Raw genomic sequence first — 22,534 nt, forward strand, 5'->3', positions numbered from 1 at the left:
TTGCCCCTATTCAACATTTTTTGTTAATTAAAATTTTAATAGTCTTAAAATGTTTTTCTTTAGTACTACATTCTCTCTCTCTCTCTCTCTCTCTCTCTCTCTCTTTCTCTTTCTCTTTCTCTTTCCTATTTTGCTGTATACATATTTCATCTAATACAATCTTTTTTTCCTGTATCAAAAAGAAAATTCGATTAGGAAAACTGTTAACTTACAAGACAGAATGAATGGTAAGTACTTACCTTCAGGATGTAAACTGCCAAGTACTGCAGATAAACACACTTAAAAGTAGAAAGAAAACTGCTTGCAGCTTTTGGAACTTATATGTTCTTTCTTCAACATTTTTCCTCCCTTCATCCTAATACAGGTGGATCCTTATCCACTTGGGGTTGAGTGACCTGTCCTTCCTTCTCAGCACTGCCCAACCAAATCCTCTTTTCCTCCTTGAAGATGGTACCTACAGTTTCCAAAACAATTTTATCTACTTTCAAAAGTTTTTGTTGACAGTATTTGGAACTTCACTTTGTGAAAGTAAGTACTAGGCAGCCACTCTCTCCCATTGTAATTTAACAACCTATTTCTCTAGCATTGCACATCATTTCAACTGAAATCTTCCTCAGAATCTCACACTTGCAGCTTGTTCTGTTCTTCTGTCTGTTTCAGTTAACCTGCTTACTGTTATTCCCTAGCTAATTACAGTTCATTTGAGGACTTTTTAATTTTCTCTTCTACCACTGTCAACATGACAACTGTATTTCTAAATGTTATTGTGATCAATGCAGCATATTGAAACCTGTGGTCTATACAGGATACATATTTTTTCTTGGTGCTACATTTCCCTAGCTATAAATCAGCAGTAGTCTGAAGTTGGAAAAACAGTATATCTGTGTCAGCTGCCTACAACACTTTGTAGTAAAATATTCTTTTTATGCAGTCAAATACTCTTTTTGTGAGATCAAAGCATAGAGGTAATGAGGAATATGATGTAGAAACTGTCAGAATGTGGTTAAAAGTGGAATCCAATCCCAGGGAAGGTTCACTGCAACAAGAAAAATGATTCTACTATCACATGGCTCTTTCCTTTGAAAAGTGCTGTAAGATACTACAGTACCACACATGCACATAGTTTGAGTTGTGAACTGACGGTAGTGTATGACACAGTAGTTTACTGCTCCATATGCACATTATGATGTCATTGGTTTGAGTCTTATGCTAGTTGGCCACAGGTGTACCTATGTGCTTTGTTAATCAGCAAGAGATTCAGAACTAAATGGTTTATTAAATATTACATTATAATCATCCCAACTGTGTGACCTTCATCCAATGTGAGAGACTTCTGTTAACATCGAGCTCATAATTTCAGAACATGAGCAACACATCACCATTGTAATTTAGCAGTACATCACCATTGTAAATTAGCAGTATATAACACTGAGTGCATCTTTTACCACCTCCATTACTTCTCTCCCTGCAGTTTTTGCTCTGCAGGGCAGAATTTCCTTCCCATTCCCTATATTGTCTCTGAAATCAGTAAAGAAAAGAGCTCTCACTGTAAATCATTAATTTATCCTCCTCCTCCTCCTCCTCCTCATCATCATCATCATCATCATCATCATCATCATCATCAACCCCCCCCCCCCCCCCCCTCCCTTCACACACACACACACACACACACACACACACACACACACACACACACACACGTACAGATAATGATCGATGTTGTCGAAAATTAATTCTGTGTATCTCTTTACTGTCTCTCAGAATTCCGTCCACCCATTCCCCTTTTTCTTGGTACATCATGTGTGTATTTTGCCACTGAGCAGATACTACAGTTCTGTTCTTAATTATTAAATGTGCATTCTAGAATTAAATGTTACTTGAGTTGCTCAGTTTTTTTCTCTTTTGTTCAGTGTCTATAATGTCATTATTAACAAGAATTGATGGTGTAGCATCAGATACAATTACAGGCAAACTAAATGTCCTTGACAGTTTGAGAGTAAATACAGGGAAATGAAAGGTAACGGGTTGATAGAAATGTAAAAGACATTTTACAGATATATTACCTCTGTTGATAGCAGTTGCATGAGTGAAAATGTCTGGGACATGTCCAGTTTTGAATGTAATAGTATCTGTGTATCACACAGTAATCTGAGCATACTTGAGAAGTCCATAGTAATGTAGAAAATGATTTTGAACTGGTTGCCAAGAGACCACTCATGTACAACCACAGAAAGCACATTCTAGCATAAATTGAGGTAACCCAAGAAATATTGAGAGCTGTTAAAAGTACCTTCTTGTAGTTGTTCGTATTTTCTAGTTTTCAAATGCATTTTCTGACATTAAAGTGTGTAATTTACTTTTATTAGGTCTGTGTTTGGCAAGAAGAAGGTTATAACAGAAGAAATTGTAGAAACTTCAAATATCACGAGCACTAATGTCAGTGCTGGCAACAGTAATGAACCCCCACAAAAAATGGCACGCTACACAGAACCAGTACAGTTAAAGACAACACAGACAGTAAGTTCTTTGCTCATGATTATTGTTTTTAGTTTAATGTAATTTCAATGTCTGGTTCTTATTTCCTAAAGGACATTATCCAGAGTTTGAAACTTTTTTTCTACTTTTTCCATTGCCTCACCTACTACACATCACAAGAATGTAAGGATTAAACATATGTACAAGTATATGAACAACAGTTTAACCTCAATATTATGAAAAGGATAGATTATAATGTAAATGAATTATTTAGTAATAGAGAGCTGACTCACCAAAAGGCAGAAACACTACGTCGTTGACAGATACATGCGCAAAAGGTAAAGAGCTTTGCTTTACTAGCTTTCAAAATGAAGTTCCTTTCTCAAGCTGTAGGAAACACACACACACACACACACACACACACACACACACACACACACACACATACACATTCACTGACATGCACACAAGTCTCCCTATATTGTGCTCATTCAACTGCCAGATCTTACCTGGCCCGTGGTGAGTGTACTGGGGTGAGGTGGGGTGCAGGGTGGGGTGGGGTATGGGATGGAGAGAGACGGGAGACGGTTTGGGGGAAGCGTCTAGTGGCTCTTGGGAGAGTGGTGGGCCATCTGTGGGTTAGCTGGGGGTGCAGGTAGAGGAGGCAGGTGGCAGACAGGTCAGCATGCGATTTCACAGACTAGAGCATGAGATGACAGCACATAACTAACCGACATGTATTGGGCAGTTGTAACACACACGTGCATATATGCACGTGTGCGCACGCACCCCCCCCCCCCCCCCCCACCACACACACACACACACACACACACACACACACACACACACACACACACACTATTGGGTGTGGGGTTTGGGGGGACAGTGAGTTACCTTAGATTTAGGCCAGGGAGGTTATGGGAATCAAGGAGGTGCTGTAAGGATAGCTCCAATCTGCACAACAGTTTGACAGTGGCCATTCATTCTGTTTGACCGCTGGTTTGTTGTCACACCAATGTAAAATGCTGTGCAGTGGCTGCAACAGAGCTGGTATATAACATGGCAGCTTATATGGGTTGCGCGTCCTCTGATGGGGGTAGGATAAGTGTGTGGTGGCAGGGGATTGGGGAATGGCATAGAAGTAGAAAAGGATGTTATGGAAGTTGGGTGGGCAGTGGAACACTATTTTGGGAGGGGATGGAAGTTTCTTGGGTAGGATGTCCCTCATTTCAGGGCATCAGGGCATGATGATAGATCATCAAAGCCCTGACCAAGACCATGGTTCAGTTGTTCCAGTCCCAAGAGGTACTGGCTGACAAGGGTCACTTCTTTGTGGTTGGCTCTTGGAATGGATGTGAGGATCAGGTGTGTGTGGGGATATGACATGGGAGATCTCTTTGTGTATTAGGAGTATTGCCTGTCTGCGAAGGCCTTCGTGACACCAACAGCGTACTGAATGAAGGAGTTCTCATGACTGCAGATATGTCTGCCACGGGTGGCCAGGCTGCATGGGAGGGATTTTTTGGTGTGGAAGGGCTGGCATCTGTCAAAGTGCAGGTACTGTTGGTGATTGGTGGGTTTTATGTGTACTGAGGTATTGAAGGAGCCATCTGACAGGAAGAGATCGATATCTAGGAAGATGTCACAATGGGTGGAAGAGGACGAGGTGAAGTGGATGAAAGGGAAGGTGTTGAGGTTGTGGAGGAATGAGAATAAGTTGTCCTGGCATTGGGTCCAGATTATAAAGATTTCGTCCATAAACCTGAACCAGACCAGGGAATATGTGGCCCATGAAGAGGTTGGCATAGGAGGGTGCCATGTGGGTTCCCGTGGCTGTGCGACAATTTTGTTTGTATAGGTTCCCTTAAAAGGTGAAGCAGTTATGGGTTAGAATGTAGTTGCTTAGGTGTACAAGGAGTGAAGTAGTGGGTTTGGAATCCACAGGGCTTTGGGAGAGGTAGTGTCCAATCGTAGCAAGGACATGGGTGAGGGATGTTGGTGTACGAGGGCAGTTCAATAAGTAATGCAACACATTTTTTTCTGAAACAGGGGTTGTTTTATTCAGCATTGAAATACACCAGGTTATTCCCCAATCTTTTAGCTACACAACACTATTTTTCAACGTAATCTCCATTCAATGCTACGGCCTTACGCCACCTTGAAATGAGGGCCTGTATGCCTGCACGGTACCATTCCACTGGTCAATGTCGGAGCCAACGTCGTACTGCATCAATAACTTCTTCATCATCCGCGTAGTGCCTCCCATGGATTGCGTCCTTCATTGGGCCAAACATATGGAAATCCGACGGTGCGAGATCGGGGCTGTAGGGTGCATGAGGAAGAACAGTCCACTGAAGTTTTGTGAGCTCCTCTCGGGTGCGAAGACTTGTGTGAGGTCTTGCGTTGTCATGAAGAAGGAGAAGTTCGTTCAGATTTTTGTGCCTACGAACACGCTGAAGTCGTTTCTTCAATTTCTGAAGAGTAGCACAATACACTTCAGAGTTGATCGTTTGACTGTGGGGAAGGACATCGAACAGAATAACCCCTTCAGCATCCCAGAAGACTGTAACCATGACTTTACCGGCTGAGGGTATGGCTTTAAACTTTTTCTTGGTAGGGGAGTGGGTGTGGCGCCGCTCCATTGATTGCCGTTTTGTTTCAGGTTCGAAGTGATGAACCCATGTTTCATCGCCTGTAACAATCTTTGACAAGAAATTGTCACCCTCAGCCACATGACGAGCAAGCAATTCCGCACAGATGGTTCTCCTTTGCTCTTTATGGTGTTCGGTTAGACAACGAGGGACCCAGCGGGAACAAACCTTTGAATAGCCCAACTGGTGAACAATTGTGACAGCACTACCAACAGAGATGTCAAGTTGAGCACTGAGTTGTTTGATGGTGATCCGTCGATCATCTCGAACGAGTGTGTTCGCACGCTCCGCCATTGCAGGAGTCACAGCTGTGCACGGCCGGCCCGCACGTGGGAGATCAGATAGTCTTGCTTGACCTGGCGGCGATGATGACACGCGCTTTGCCCAATGACTCACTGTGCTTTTGTCCACTGCCAGATCACCGTAGACATTCTGCAAGTGCCTATGAATATCTGAGATGCCCTGGTTTTCCGCCAAAAGAAACTCGATCACTGCCCGTTGTTTGCAATGCACATCCGTTACAGACGCCATTTTAACAGCTCCGTACAGTGCTGCCACCTGTCGGAAGTCAATGAAACTATACGAGACGAAGCGGGAATGTTTGAAAATATTCCACAAGAAATTTCCGGTTTTTTCAACCAAAATTGGCCGAGAAAAAAAATGTGTTGCATCACTTATTGAACTGCCCTCCTATAAGGAGGTTGCATCTAATGTGACAAGTAGGAACACCGGAGGTAAGGGTGTGGGGTTGTTGGAGAGCCGATGTAGGAAGTGGTTGGTATCTTTAATGTGGGAGCCTAGGTTTTGGACAATTGATTGCAGATGTTGGTCAACCATTGCCGAGATTCTTTCGGTGGGAACATTGTAACCAGCCACAATGGGGCACCCAGGATTGTTACATTTGTGGATTTTGGGGAGCATGTAGGAGGTAAGTGTGCAGGCTGTTGCTGGGGTGAGCAGAGTGATGGATCCAGGTGAGAGGTTCTGGGAAGGGCTGTAGGATTTCAGCACGGACTGGAGATTATGTTGGACTTTTGGAATGGGGTCACTTTGGCAGAGCTTGTAGGTGGAAGTGTCTGACAGTTGGCGGAGGCCGTACACCAGGTAGTCACTCCGTTTCATCTCAACAGTGGTGGAACCTTTGTCTGCCAGGAGGTTGATCAGGTCAGGACCTATTTTTAGGTTGTGTAGGGCAGTCCTTTCTTCTGCTCTTAGGGAGGGACATGGGAAATCATAGTGAGGCCTTGGAATTTACGAATTTCTGGAAGGTGACCAGGGGATGGTTAGGCAGAAGTGTGGGAGGGTCACAGATGGATGGTGGTATGAATTGGAACCAGCAGGGTTCAATTTTAAGATTGGACTGGCTTTGGTTGGAGGGGTCGGTGACAAAGAAGTGTTTCCACTGTAGGGAGTGGGAGGAGGAGAGTAGATCTTTCACAAGTTTAACATGATTAAACGTGGGAGTAGGGCTGAATGTGAGGCCTCTGAACAGGACTAAAACTTCTTTGGATTTTGGTCGAGAGATTAACAACAGTGTTCTGGGATTGTTTCAGACTGGATTTCATGCAGTGTTGCGAGGGGTTTTTGGAGTGGTGGTATATTGAAAAGATCAGCTAAGCAGGGTCTGGGAGCTATGAGGGGCTACTAGGAAGAACACTGGGAGTAGGGTTGGGGGTGGATAGTGGTAGTGGTGCCTGAAGGTGGGAGTAAGATTTCAATAGGCTGGATAACTTGTGAGAGTGGTGTTTGGAATGTTCTTCTAGGTGTTGGAGTGTCAGGATTTTAACAGCTCCAACCAAAGCCATTCCAGTCCTAACATCAAACCCTGCCTGTCCCAATTCATACCACCATTCAACTGTGACCCTCCCATACTTCTGCCTAACAATCCCATGGTCTCCTTCCAAGAATTCCTAGATTACGACCTAGCCTCACCATCCTTCACCAGGCTCCTCTCTAAGAACAACTTTTTATCAAAAATAAGGACTGCCCTGCATAGCCTAAAAATGGATCCTGACCTGATCATCCTCTCGGCTGACAAAGGTTCCACCACTGTTCTGAGAACCTGAGTGACTACTTGGTGGAGGTCCTCTGTCAGCTGCTTGACACCTCCAACTAAAAGTTCTGCCAGAAGTCCAACATAATCTCCCGTCCCTGCTGAAATCCTTAAGCCCTTCCCAGAACCTCTCTCCTGGATCCATCTACCTGTTCACCCCAGCAACAGCCTGCACACCTACCTTCTAGCACACTGGACTCACATTCGGGAGGACGACGGTTCAATCCCGGGTCCGGCCATCCTGATTTAGGTTTTCCGTGATTTCCCTAAATCGCTTCAGGCAAATGCCGGGATGGTTCCTTAGAAAGGGCACGGCCGATTTCCTTCCCCATCCTTCCCTAATCCGAGCTTGTGCTCCGTCTCTAATGACCTCGTTGTCGACGGGACGTTAAACAGTAATCTCCTCCTCCTCCTACCTTCTACATGCTCCCAAAAATCCACAAATGTAACAATCCTGGGTGCCCCATTGTGGCTGGTTACAATGCTCCCACCAAAAGAATCTCGGCCATTGTTGACCAACATCTGCATCAATTGTCCAAGACCCTGCCTTACACATTAAATAAACCAACCACTTCCTGCACCAGCTCTCTACCATTCCCACACTCTTACCTGCGGGTTCCCTACTTGTCACTGTAGATGTAATCTCCTTATACACCATGCCCATGCCCATGGCCTTGCTGCTATTGAACACTACATCTCCCAAAGCCCTGCAGATTCCAAACCCGCCACTTCATTCCTCATACACCTAACCCTGCATGGCACCCTCCTACGCCGTCCTCTTAAACCTGCTAGGTGGCTTCCCAAAACCCCCAAACCCTTGGTCTGGTTCAGGTTTATGGATGACTTCTTTATAATCTGGACGCAAGGCCAGCACAACTTATCCTCATCCCTCCACAACCTCAACACCTTATCTCCCATCCACTTCACCTGGTCCTCCTCCACCCATCATGCCACCTTTCTAGATATCGAGCTCCTCCTCTCAGGTGGCTCCATCCACACCTCAGTCCACATAAAACCCGTCAACCTCTAACAGTACCTGTACTTGGACAGCTGCACTCCCATACAGCTTGGCCGTCCATGACAGACACATCTGCAGTGATGAGAACTCCCTCGCCCATACCATATCCCCACATGCACCTGATCCTCATATCCATTCCAAGAGCCAACCACAAGGAAGTGCCCCTTGTCACCCAATACCACCCGTGATGGAACAACTGAGCCATGGTCTTCATTAGGGCTTTGACTATCTATCATCATGCCCTGAAATGAGGGACATCCTACCCAAGACAATTCCACCCCTCCCAAAGTGGTGTTCTGTCAACCACCCAACTTCTACAACATCCTTGTTTACTCCTGTGCTACTCTCACCCCCAGTCCCCTGCCACACTGATCATACCCTTATGGAAGACCTAGATGTAAGACCTGCCCTATCCACCGACCCAGCATCCCCTACTCCAGTCCCGTCACAGACTTATCCTACCTCATCAAAGGCCGGGCAACTTGTCAAAGCAGCCATGTTATATATCAGCTCTGCTGCAACCCCTGCACAGCGTTCACATTCTTATGACAGCCAACCAGCCGACAGCCAGAATGAATGGCCACCAGCTGTTGCCAAAAACAAGGTGGACCACCCAGTGGCACAATATGCAGCAGAGCAAAACATGGGAGATTTCAATGCCTGCTTCACAACTCATGCCATCTGGATCCTCTCCACCACCACCATCTTTTCGGAGCTGCACAGATGGGAGCTATCCCTACAGCACATCCTTCACTCCAGTTAACCTCCCTGGCATAAACCTAAGGTAACTCGCTGTGCCCCCACCCCTGCCCCCATGCCTAACCAATGGTGTGTGTGTGTGGGGGGGGGGGGGGAGGGGGGGGGTGCGTACGTGCATGCATTTTTCTCCTACAGCTTGAGAAAGGAATTTCATTGTGAAAGCTAGCAAAGCAAATCTCTGTACCTTTTGTTTGTGTACCTTCTGTCTTTCGATGAGTCATCGCCTTATTCCTAAATAATTCGTTATTCTCAACCAGAACTTTCCGTGCATTATTATAATGTAAATGGATAGATAAAAAATATCCACTCAGCCAGCAGCAGCAGGAGAATACACACACAAAAAGGTTTAGCTTTTACCATCTTTCGGAGCCAGTGGCCCCTTCTTCTGGCAGAAGAGTTAAAGGGGAAGGAAGAGGGGTGAAGGAAAAGGACTGGAGAGATGTAGGGAAAGGGGTACAATTCAGTAAAGTCACCCCAAACCCCAGGTCAGGGGAGAATCATCAGACAGAATGAGAAGGAAAGACTGATTGTTGGGTACTGATCCGGACAAGATTTGAAAACCTAAGAGCTTAAAGGTGGAAGACAGGGTAATATGCAAAATAGAGAGTAGTACCAAAACATAATGCTTGAGTTAATAAGATTGAAAAGCTAAATGCATTGTATGTAATAGACATGGGAGGGTGGGGGGGTTGCAAAAAATAGACAGGTCAGAAAACGAAAGATATAGAAAACTGAAATGGGGTGAAGAAAGGAGTAGTTATTGTGAAGAAATGCTGAGACAGAAGAAATTAATGTAAATTCAAGCCAGGAGGGTGGTGAGAACCAAGGACATGTTGTAATGCTAGTTCCCACCTGTGGAGTTCTGAGAAACTGGTGTCTGTGGGAAGAATCCAGATGGCACATGTGGTGAAACAGGAACCAAGATTACGATTGTCATATTGTAGATCTTGCTCTGCAACAGGATATTGCATGTTGCCTGTATACCCCCTCTGCCTATGCCCGTTCATCCTAATTGATAATTTGGTGGTAGTCTTGACGAGGTAAAAGGCCGAACAGTGTTTACATAACAGCTGGTATATGACGTATCGTTTCACAGGTGGCTCTCCCGTTGATACTTTATGTTTTTCCAGTTACAGGGCTGGAATAGGCGGTGGTAGGAGAGTGCATAGGGCAAGTCTTGCAGTGGCATCGGTCACAGAGGTAGGAGCCGTAGGGTGGGGAGATGGGTGCAGAAGGAGCATAGGGTCTGACAAGGATATTGCAGGGATTGGAAGGGTGAGAAAAGCTATTCTAGATGTGGTGGGCAAAATTGCAGACAGAATGGATCTCACTTTGGGGCACAATTTTAGGAAGTCATGGCCTTGTCGAAGTAGCTGATTAATACATTCAAGACCAGAATAATACTGAGTGACAAGAGGTGTGCTCCGAAGCTGTTTTTCGGATGGATCAGCAGTACTGGGATTGGATGTGATGGCCCAGGAAATCGGCTTTTGAACTTGGCTGATGGGATAATTACGTCCTGTGAAGGCTGAGGTGAGAGTGGTGGTGTATTGCTGTAAAGAGTCTGCATCCGGACAAATACATTTGCCTCGGATGCCAAGGCTGTACGGGAGGGAATATTTGACATGGAAAGGATGGCAACTGTCAAAATGTAAGTACTGTTGTTTGTTAGTCGGTTTAAAGTGGATGGAAGTGTGTAGCTGGTCTTCGGTGTTGATCTCATCATCACCAAAGGTCAGCTACATACTTTATATTGTCACTAATTGATTATTTTTGTTATTATAGAAAAGAATAGATTACTGCTCGCCATAAATGTAACACATTCATGCAGGTGGGTGAAGTGAAAAGCCTGTTATGTATAAACTTTTGGCCAAAGCCTTCCTCGGAAAAGAGAAACACACCCACATTCACACAAGCAATCACAAGTCCCACATACATGATCGTTACTTCTGGCCAGAGTGCAACAGAAAAATATCAGAACAGGAGCAACAATCTGGAGTGAGGTAGGGAACATGGAGGGATAGCAGGGTACATGTGGGGAAGTCTTGCCACCTCTATACCCTGCGTGTTCTGATAGCGCAGATTCCTCTTCCTCCACCCATACCCTGCTGTCCCTCTGCCTTTCCCATGTCTCTCTGGACTGTTGCTGCCATTCAGCGTATTTCTGTTGCAGTCTGACCAGAGGTAGTGATCCTGTGTGCTTTAAAAGTGCTTGCTTGTGTGAAAGTGTGTGTCTTTGTGTTTTCAAAAGAAGGCTTTGGCTGAAAGCTTATATGTAACAGTCTTGTTGTCATGCCTGTCTGAAGCTCGACATGTCATCTTTACAGTCAGTAGCAATCTATCATTTGTATAATGTTTTTGATATTTGTACCTGGACTTTCCATTGTTTAGTTTAACAACAGTGTTATATACAGCATCTTTGGTAACAGGAATTAGCATGTTTAAAATTTTGTCTATAATAAATTCATTCTTATGGTCTTACTCCTTAATGGAAACAAGAAACTAAGAAAAAAATACAATAATCAATTAATCCAGTCAGTTGTGTTTTTGATGTGGTTATTCATTATGAGTGGATTCAGAAAAATTAACAATCTATCAGTGGGACAGTCAAATTTTAGAGTGTGTTGACTGAATAGAGTTACATGTGGCTTGGATTAGTGAAATAAAACCATTCTGTGTGATAACTGTCGCACAGTATCTGCTTTATCTCCCAGTGACACATTTATGTGTGATTAATTCGCACTTGAAAAATAAAAAATTATAATTCTTGATGATATTTTTGTTCCGTCATTAAGACTACAATTCCCCCCCCCCCCCCCCTCCAGATGCATTTCCATTTATTGAGGCAAAGCATCATCACTGGTCTGTAACTAAAGATATTTGCAATTTGATTTTTTTTACGATCGGGGAGCAGTTCATTAAAAATATGTTGGTTTTTACTCACAGTGTTTCTGTTTGGTTTCTCTTATTAGACACTGATACTTGTCTAATTTTTCATTGCTCTGCAGAACTATGCATTTCTTGCATTTTACACAGCACACTTTTTTCACACTACTGTTTATCATTTATTTTTATACTTGTAGGTGTGTATTGTGTTTTGTGGTGTTGCCAACACAACCTTGCCACTAATACGTCTTTGACCTAAACCTTTTTTTATTTAATTGTGTGTTTGTTATTCTATTTAATTATATTGCTGTGCATTTATATACTGTGTAAGAGTAATGAAGTAATGTGAGAGTAATTATGAGACAGTATAGCTAGCCAATAATAAACTTAGGAGGGGAAATACTTAGTTCTGATGATAGGCACATGTACTTGTACAAGCAGCTTTCCATTATCAGGGAGGAGAAAGGGATAGGTTAAGGAATGTTAAAAAGGACAGATTACTCCGACCTGTTTTTAGTACAAGGAGAGACAGAGGTCTAGGGGAGGCACCAGAGTAGGAGGTCAAAGGAGCTGAATTTGTTATGTTGTTCCAGCTTAATTTGAGAGATGACGATGCCAGTCAGAGGTAAAAATCAATTAAAAGAAAAACTTAATAGTGTTCTTAAAAACTGAGAGAAATTGGGGGGGGGGGGGGGAGGGGGGGGGGGCAGAAAGTTAAACTCGTAAAACAAATACTTAAATGAGACAAGACTGTAGTTAATTAGTTAATGAGGATTAATTGTAGGAGGGTGTTGGGACGTGAGGATTTATTGGAGGGCTAGTTGGAGTCTCTGAAACTCATAAAACAAATACTTAAATGAGACAAGACTGTAGTTAATTAGTTAATGAGGATTAATTGTAGGAGGGTGTTGGGACGTGAGGATTTATTGGAGGGCTAGTTGGAGTCTCTGAAATTCAGGGCAACTAGTATTGGGTGAGAGAATTAAAGTAGTGTGGTGTAGAGCACCTTCAGCAACTATGTCCATTCATGCACTCTGCCAGTTTAGTGGCAGTATTTCCCATATAAAGCAACGTGCTGAGCCACAAGTTACTTGGCGAATAATGTGTGTGGTTTTGCAAGTTGCCATGCCTTTGATATTGTGGTATGTACTATAGTAGTGGGACTGTAGTAGACAATAGCAGGTCAATGTATGAGGCAGGTGTAATAGCGGCATTGATTTCTGGGGTGTGAACCTTAGAGTAGGATAATGGTTTGTGAATGTCATATGATTGAATTAATACTTTGTGGAGGTTAGGAAGATGACAGAAGGCAACAGTGGATGGTGCAAGGAGGAAATCAAGAATAAAGGTCTCTTTTTCAGGGCTTGACGTGCGTTGAGTCATTCATGGCCTCGTTGGTGCAGAATGATGAGGAGAGGTTCTGAGGTTTTTTTTAAAGTGTGAACTGTATTAGTAATAGGGCAAAGGGAGGATACTGTCCAGGTGATTTTTTAGTGGATAAGATCAGAGGGGAGAGAAATCCTCGGAGAGACTGCTGTTGCAGGTGTTCTGGGATTTGGCGGTGAGCTAGATATGTTTGCCACAGATGCGTAGATTGTATGGAAGGAAGTGTTTGATGTGGAAAGAGCAACAGCTGTCAAGATGTAGGTACTGTTGCTTATTGATTGGTTTTATATGGATGGAGGTTGAATATAAACTTCTGTGAAGAGGAGCTCAGCCTCAAGTAAGGTTGCTTCGGATTTGAAAAAGGACTACGTGAATTTAGGAAAAAGCTGTTTTCTTCTTCACCATGAGTCCATACCACAGGATCATCATCGATCAATCTGTACTAAGAAAGGGCACAGCATCAGCGTCTTGAAAAATGTTTTCCATCTTAGGCTCATGAAAACTTAGAAAAATGATGTAAGAAGTGAGATACGCTGGTCAGTAATTGTAGGTTTACAATAGTAATCACCATTACACTAAATTATATGTGAATAATAAACAGTGGCCACTTGACATTTGAATATCAACAGTGTATGGAAAAGGTAGATTACTGCTTACCATAAAGACAACACGTTAAGTTGCAGACTAGTACGATTAAAATACACTGAACACATTACCTTTCAGCCACAGCCTTCATCAGAAAAAGAAAGAGAAAGAGTAAAACAAACAAACACACACACACACACACACACAAGTGACTTACCATACGAAAGCGCTGGCAGGTCGATAGAAACACAAACAAACACATACATACACACAAAATTCTAGCTTTCGCAACCAATGGTTGCTTTGTCAGGAAAGAGGGAAAGAGAGCGAAAGACGAAAGGATGTGGGGGGAGAGGGTAAGGAGTCATTCCAATCCCGGGAGCGGAACACAATATCTCCAGCAGCTTGGACCAGGCATTCTGGTCTCGGCTGCCAGAGATGATGTTCATGAATGTGTGAGGTGTGCTTGATTGTGTGAATGAATGTGTGTGTGTGTGTGTGTGTGTGTGTGTGTGTGTGTGTGTGTGTCTTTCTGTTCCTGACTAAGGCTGTGGCATAAAACTACTGTATAAGTGTCTTTTAATTGTGTCTGTCTCCAACTTAATGTGTCATTTTTATGGTAAGTAGCAATCTATGTTTCCTTGCATTGTTTATATGCTAATATCATACTCAAATGAACTAATGAGTTTGCATAGTGGGTAAGGCACTGGACTTGGATCCAGGAATTGCAGGTTGTAAATCCTCATGTAGGTTTCCGGCAAATGTTGGAATGCTTCCTTTAGCCAATTTTCTGCCCATGCTTGTCCAGTTCAAGCTTTTACTCGGTATGGCTTCATTTTCAACAGAACATTAAACCTTAATCTTTTGGTTTTTTCACCATCAGATGGTGTGAAAAAGAGTAAATATATGAAGAAACTGAAGAATTAGTGAGAGAGGAATGCTATAGTTAGGAACAGGAAACAATCTTCTGGAGTTCTACTGCAAGTTTCAGATTGCCATAATAAAGATAGCCTTATGAATTATCTTAAAATGAGATTATATGATGAACTCATCTGTATCAGTTGGTACATAAGGGGTGCAGTGCACCAGAAATGATCAGGTGAGCTACTGAGTGAATCAACACAGGGCTCTGTTATACAATAGGGAGAAATGGTATTCATACTTCTGTAATGCCAACCAGAGGCTTGCTCTTTATGGTTTATGTTTAGCACTCAAGAAAATTGTCTGGACGGTTTCTTTGAAAAACCAATAGCCAATTTCCCCCAAATCGTTCTTGCAAACAGATCTTGTGGTCTGTAGACTTAGTTCCCTATGGATGGATAAAACACTGATAACCCTTAGTCATTGATCCACAAAATCAACTGGGTTTGGAACCAGAAATAATATTGCAAAAATACATGTTGCAGTTATCATATATATATATATATATAATGGAAGGAAACATTCCACGTGGGAAAAATTATATATAAAAACAAAGATGAGGTGACTTACCGAACAAAAGCGCTGGCAGGTCGATAGACACACAAACAAACACAAACATACACACAAAATTCAAGCTTTCGCAACAAACTGTTGCCTCATCAGGAAAGAGGGAAGGAGAGGGAAAGATGAAAGGATGTGGGTTTTAAGGGAGAGGGTAAGGAGTCATTCCAATCCCGGGAGCGGAAAGACTTACCTTAGGGGGGAAAAAGGACAGGTATACACTCGCGCACACACTCATATCCATCTGCACATACACAGACACAAGCAGACATTTGTAAAGGCAAAGAGTTTGCTCTTTGACGAGGGCTGTTTGGTTGAACTGGGAGTGGGGCTGAAGGTGAGGCCTTTGGATAGGACAGAGGTTTCGGATTGGGAGAGAGGTTTGGAGGAAAGGTTAACTACTGAATTAGGGTGTTGTGGTTCCAGATTGTGTTGATTGGAATTTTGAGGTTTTGGAGGGAGTGGAGCTGGAAGTGGGAGGTTGAGTAGATGGGAGAGACTGGGTTTGTGTGCAATGAGAGGAGGTTGAGGTTTGCTGGAAAGGTTGTAAAGGGTGAGTGAGTTGCCTTTCCGGAGGTTGGAAACCAGTAGATTGGATAGTTTTTTGAGGTGAAGGGTGGCGTGCTGTTCTAATTTGCAGTTGGCCTGTAGGAGTATGCTCTGAACAGCCGGTGTGGATGTGGGAGAGGAAAGATTGAGGACTTTTATTAAGGGTAGGAGTTGACGGGTGTGTTCATTGGCTGAGTTAATGTGTAGGTGAAGGATTAGGTGGGTGAGGGCAATGGATTGTTCAGTTTGGAACTGGTATAGGGACTGATGGAAAGAAGGGTTGCAGCCAGAGATGGGAACTTTAAGTGTGAGGCCTTTGGGGGTAATGCCAAATGTCAGACAAGCCTGAGAGAATAAAATATGCGATCGTAATCTGGCTAGGGTGAAGGCATGATTGCGGAGGGAATGTAAATAAAACTTAATGGGGTCATTGTGGCAGTGTTGTGAGGGTGACATGGTATTAGAAGGTAGAAAGTGTTACATGAGGTTGAAATGGAAATGAAAATAACTGTAGAAAGTAACTGGAGATCTGTTGTGAAAAAAGGCGAAAAAGTGTTGGATAAAGCTGGGCTATGTTGATTCTGTGGTGAACTTGGGTTGGTAGACAACGATGTGCACAAAGGTTAGGTGGTTGTGTTGCCGCCAAAACACGTTAAAGGATGGAGAGATTCGGGAAAATTTCGAAAAACGGCGTGTAAATGTATTAAAATGACTGGTTTTGTGGTGGCAGATTATGAAAATGAGGCTAACAATTGTCTGGCGAAGAAATAATGATGTTAAAACCTGTGGGAAGTGGTTAAAAATTATCAGTGATGTAGGGAAAACGGAAATGGAAATAAAGCGAAAGTTATCAGAACTAGACAAAATGGTTGTTTAATAGGTGAAAGGAACTGTTTGTGGACTAGAAACGGTGGATTTTATAGCAGCAGTAGTGTTCAAAGCGGAAAAAAAATTTTTTGGTTATGGTTTATAAGTGGGTGACGTATTATTGAGTATATATAGGCGGGATAAAATTGTATAGTAGATTACGGTAAAAAGGAGAAGGTCGATACAAAGTGAAACTACTGGCAAAAACAAAAACAGAAAATAAGAAGACAGAAAAGATTTCAAAATGCAACAGTGACAATAACAAACGTAATTGTTGGGTTCAAATTAATGATATGATTTAATAGAGGGAAACATTCCACATGGGAAAAATATATCTAAAAACAAAGATGATGTGACTTACCAAACGAAAGTGCTGGCACCTCGACAGACACACAAACAAACACAAACATACACACAAAATTCAAGCTTTCGCAACAAACTGTTGCCTCATCAGGAAAGAGGGAAGGAGAGGGAAAGACGAAAGGATGTGGGTTTTAAGGGAAAGGGTAAGGCGTCATTCCAAATCCGGGAGCGGAAAGACTTACCTTAGGGGGAAAAAGGACGGGTATACACTCGCACACACACACGTATACAGACATATGCAGACATATTTAAAGACAAAGAGTTTGGGCAGAGATGTCAGTCGAGGCGGAAGTGCAGAGGCAAAGATGATGTTGAATGACAGGTGAGGTGTGAGTGGCGGCAACTTGAAATTAGCGGAGATTGAGGCCTGGTGGGTAACGTGAAGAGAGGATATATTGAAGAGCAAGTTCCCATCTCCGGAGTTCGGATAGGGTGGTGTTGGTGGGAAGTATCCAGATAACCCGGACGGTGTAACACTGTGCCAAGATGTGCTGGCCGTGCACCAAGGCATGTTTAGCCACAGGGTGATCCTCATTACCAACAAACACTGTCTGCCTGTGTCCATTCATGCGAATGGACAGTTTGTTGCTGGTAATTCCCACATAGAATGCATCACAGTGTAGGCAGGTCAGTTGGTAAATCACGTGGGTGCTTTCACACGTGGCTCTGCCTTTGATCGTGTACACCTTCCGGGTTACAGGACTGGAGTAGGTGGTGGTAGGATGGTGCATGGGACATGTTTTACACCGGGGGCGGTTAGAAGGATAGGAGCCAGAGGGTAGGGAAGGTGGTTTGGGGATTTCATAGGGATGAACTAACAGGTCACGAAGGTTAGGTGGATGGCGGAAAGACACTCTTGGTGGAGTGGGGAGGATTTCATGAAGGATGGGTCTCATTTCAGGGCAGGATTTGAGAAGTCGTATCCCTGCTGGAGAGCCACATTCAGAGTCTGGTCCAGTCCCGGAAAGTATCCTGTCACAAGGGGGGCACTTTTGTGATTCTTCTGTGGGGGATTCTGGGTTTGAGGGGATGAGAAAGTGGCTCGGGTTATTTGCTTCTGTACCAGGTCGGAAGGGTAGTTGCGGGATGCGAAAGCTGTTGTCAGGTTGTTGGTGTAATGGTTCAGGGATTCCGGACTGGAGCAGATTCGTTTGCCACGAAGACCTAGGCTGTAGGGAAGGGACTGTTTGATGTGGAATGGGTGGCAGCTGTCATAATGGAGGTACTGTTGCTTGTTGGTGGGTTTGATGTGGACGGACGTGTGAAGCTGGCCATTGAACAGGTGGAGGTCAACATCAAGGAAAGTGGCATGGGATTTGGAGTAGGACCAGGTGAATCTGATGGAACCAAAGGAGTTGAGGTTGGAGAGGAAAATCTGGAGTTCTTCTTCACTGTGAGTCCAGATCATGAAGATGTCATCAATAAATCTGTACCAAACTTTGGGTTGGCAGGCTTGGGTAACCAAGAAGGCTTCCTCTAAGTGACCCATGAATAGGTTGGCATATGAGGGTGCCATCCTGGTACCCATGGCTGTTCCATTTAATTGTTGGTATGTCTGGCCTTCAAAAGTGAAGAAGTTGTGGGTCAGGATGAAGCTGGCTAAGGTAATCAGGAAAGAGGTTTTAGGTAGGGTGGCAGGTGATCGGCGTGAAAGGAAGTGCTCCATCGCAGCGAGGGACGTGCGGGATATTTGTGTATAAGGAAGTGGCATCAATGGTTACAAGGATGGTTTCCGGAGGTAACGGATTGGGTAAGGATTCCAGGCGTTCGAGAAAGTGGTTGGTGTCTTTGATGAAGGATGGGAGACTGCATGTAATGGGTTGAAGGTGTTGATCTACGTAGGCAGATATACGTTCTGTGGGGGCTTGGTAACCAGCTACAATGGGGCGGCCGGGATGATTGGGTTTGTGAATTTTAGGAAGAAGGTAGAAGGTAGGGGTGCGGGGTGTCAGTGGGGTCAGGAGGTTGATGGAGTCAGGTGAAAGGATTTGTACAGGGCCTAAGGTTCTGAGGATTCCTTGAAGCTCCGCCTGGACTTCAGGAATGGGATTACCTTGGCAAACTTTGTATGTCGTGTTGTCTGAAAGCTGACGCAGTCCCTCTGCCACATACTCCCGACGATCAAGTACCAAGGTCGCGGAACCCTTGTCCGCCGGAAGAATGACGATCGACCAGTCACCCCTCAGATCACGGATAGCCTGGGCTTCAGCAGAGGTGATGTTGGGAGTAGGATTAAGGTTTTTTAAGAAGGATTGAGAGGTAAGGCTGGAAGTCAGGAATTCTGGAAGGTTTGGAGAGGGTGATTTTGAGGAAGAGGAGGTGGGTCCCGCTGTGACGGAGGACGGAACTGTTCCAAGCAGGGTTCAATTTGGATAGTGTCTTGGGGAGTTGGATCATTAGAGTAGGATTAGGATCATTTTTCTTCGTGGCAAAGTGATACTTCCAGCAGAGAGTACGAGTGTAGGACAGTAAATCTTTGACGAGGGCTGTTTGGTTGAATCTGGGAGTGGGCTGAAGGTGAGGCCTTTGGATAGGACAGAGGTTTCGGATTGGGAGAGAGGTTTGGAGGAAAGGTTAACTACTGAATTAGGGTGTTGTGGTTCCAGATTGTGTTGATTGGAATTTTGAGGTTTTGGAGGGAGTGGAGCTGGAAGTGGGAGGTTGAGTAGATGGGAGAGACTGGGTTTGTGTGCAATGAGAGGAGGTTGAGGTTTGCTGGAAAGGTTGTGAAGGGTGAGTGAGTTGCCTTTCCGGAGGTGGGAAACCAGGAGATTGGATAGTTTTTTGAGGTGAAGGGTGGCATGCTGTTCTAATTTGCGGTTGGCCTGTAGGAGTATGCTCTGAACAGCCGGTGTGGATGTGGGAGAGGAAAGATTGAGGACTTTTATTAAGGATAGGAGTTGACGGGTGTGTTCATTGGCTGAGTTGATGTGTACGTGAAGGATTAGGTGGGTGAGAGCAATGGATTGTTCAGTTTGGAACTGGTATAGGTACTGATGGAAAGAAGGGTTGCAGCCAGAGATGGGAACTTTAAGTGTGAGGCCTTTGGGGGTAATGCCAAATGTCAGACAAGCCTGAGAAAATAAAATACGCGAGCGTAATCTGGCTAGGGTGAAGGCATGTTTGCGGAGGGAATGTAAATAAAACGTAATGGGGTCGTTGTGGGGATGTTGTGAGGGTGACATGGTATTAGAAGGTGGAAAGTGTAACATGAGGTTGAAATGAAAATGAAAATAACTGTAGAAAGTAACTGGAGATCTGTTGTGAAAAAAGGCGAAAAAGTGTTGGGTAAAGCTGGGCTATGTTGATCCTGTGGTGAACTTGGGTTGGTAGAAAAACGATGTGCACAAAGGTTAGGTGGTTGTGTTGCCGCCAAAACACGTTAAAGGATGGAGAGATTCGGGAAAATTTCGAAAAAACGGCGTGTAAATGTATTAAAAAGAGTGGTTCTGTGGTGGCAGATTATGAAAATGAGGCTAACAATTGTCTGGCGAAGAAATAATGACGTTAAAACCTGTGGGATGCGGCTAAAAATTATCAGTGATGTGGGAAAAACGGAAATGGAAATAAAGCAAAAGTTATCAGAACTAGACAAAATGGTTGTTTAATAGGTGAAAGGAACTGTTTGTGGACTAGAAACGGTGGATTTTATAGCAGTGGTAGTGTTGAAAGCGGAAAAAAAATTTTTTGGTTATGGTTTGGAAGTGGGTGACGTATTATTGAGTATATATAGGCGGGATAAAATTGTATAGTAGATTACGGTAAAAAGGAGAAGGTCGATACAAAGTGAAACTACTGGCAAAAACAAAAACAGAAAATAAGAAGACAGAAAAGATTTCAAAATGCAACAGTGACAATAACAAACGTAATTGTTGGGTTCAAATTAATGATATGATTTAATAGAGGGAAACATTCCACATGGGAAAAATATATCTAAAAACAAAGATGATGTGACTTACCAAACGAAAGTGCTGGCACCTCGACAGACACACAAACAAACACAAACATACACACAAAATTCAAGCTTTCGCAACAAACTGTTGCCTCATCAGGAAAGAGGGAAGGAGAGGGAAAGACGAAAGGAAGTGCGTTTTAAGGGAGAGGGTAAGGAGTCATTCCAATCCCGGGAGCGGAAAGACTTACCTTAGGGTGAAAAAAGAACGGGTATACACTCGCACACACACACACACATATACAGACATAAGCAGACATATTTAAAGACAAAGAGTTTGGGCGGAGATGTCAGTCGAGGCGGAAGTGCAGAGGCAAAGATGATGTTGAATGACAGGTGAGGTGTGAGTGGCGGCAACTTGAAATTAGCGGAGATTGAGGCCTGGTGGGTAATGGGAAGAGAGGATATATTGAAGAGCAAGTTCCCATCTCCGGAGTTCGGATAGGGTGGTGTTGGTGGGAAGTATCCAGATAACCCGGACGGTGTAACACTGTGCCAAGATGTGCTGGCCGTGCACCAAGGCATGTTTAGCCACAGGGTGAACCTCATTACCAACAAACACTGTCTGCCTGTGTCCATTCATGCGAATGGACAGTTTGTTGCTGGTCATTCCCACATAGAATGCATCACAGTGTAGGCAGGTCAGTTGGTAAATCACGTGGGTGCTTTCACACGTGGCTCTGCCTTTGATCGTGTACACCTTCCGGGTTACAGGACTGGAGTAGGTGGTGGTAGGAGGGTGCATGGGACATGTTTTACACCGGGGGCGGTTACAAGGATAGGAGCCAGAGGGTAGGGAAGGTGGTTTGGGGATTTCATAGGGATGAACTAACAGGTTACGAAGGTTAGGTGGATGGCGGAAAGATACTCTTGGTGGAATGGGGAGAATTTCATGAAGGATGGGTCTCATTTCAGGGCAGGAATTGAACCCTGCTTGAAACAGTTCCGTCCTCCGTCACAGCGGGACCCACCTCCTCTTCCTCAAAATCACCCTCTCCAAACCTTCCAGAAATTTCTGACTTCCAGCGTTGCCTCTCAATCCTTCTTAAAAAAACCTTAATCCTTCTCCCAACATCACCACTGCTGAAGCCCAGGCTATCCGTGATCTAAGGGCTGACCGTCCATCGTCTTTCTTCCGGCGGACAAGGGTTCCACGACCGTGGTACTTGATCGTCGGGAGTATGTGACTGAGGGACTGCGTCAGCTTTCAGACAACACCACATACAAAGTTTGCCAAGGCAATCCCATTCCTGATGTCCAGGCGGAGCTTCAAGGAATCCTCAGAACCTTAGGCCCCCTACAAAACCTTTCACCTGACTCCATCAACCTCTTGAATCCACCGACACCCCGCACCCCTACCTTCTATCTTCTTCCTAAAATTCACAAACCCAATCATCCCGGCCGCCCCATTGTAGCTGGTTACCAAGTCCCCACAGAGCGTATCTCTGCCTACGTAGATCAACACCTTCAATCCTTCATCAAAGACACCAACCACTTTCTCGAATGCC

The 22,534-nt window shown here is 44.2% G+C and overlaps 1 protein-coding gene across 1 annotated transcript in view; it reads left to right on the top strand.

Annotated features, from left to right (window-relative positions):
- LOC126473836 (splicing factor YJU2) overlaps positions 1-22,534 on the top strand; it is a 78,846-nt gene that overhangs the window by 49,823 nt on the left and 6,489 nt on the right. The window contains exon 6 of the mRNA XM_050101162.1: positions 2,367-2,517. Within this exon, the coding sequence (XP_049957119.1) occupies positions 2,367-2,517 (151 nt within the window). The remainder of the gene's footprint in view (positions 1-2,366; positions 2,518-22,534) is intronic.

Source organism: Schistocerca serialis, chromosome 4, assembly GCF_023864345.2.
Source record: "Schistocerca serialis cubense isolate TAMUIC-IGC-003099 chromosome 4, iqSchSeri2.2, whole genome shotgun sequence".
Lineage (NCBI taxonomy): Eukaryota > Metazoa > Arthropoda > Insecta > Orthoptera > Acrididae > Schistocerca > Schistocerca serialis.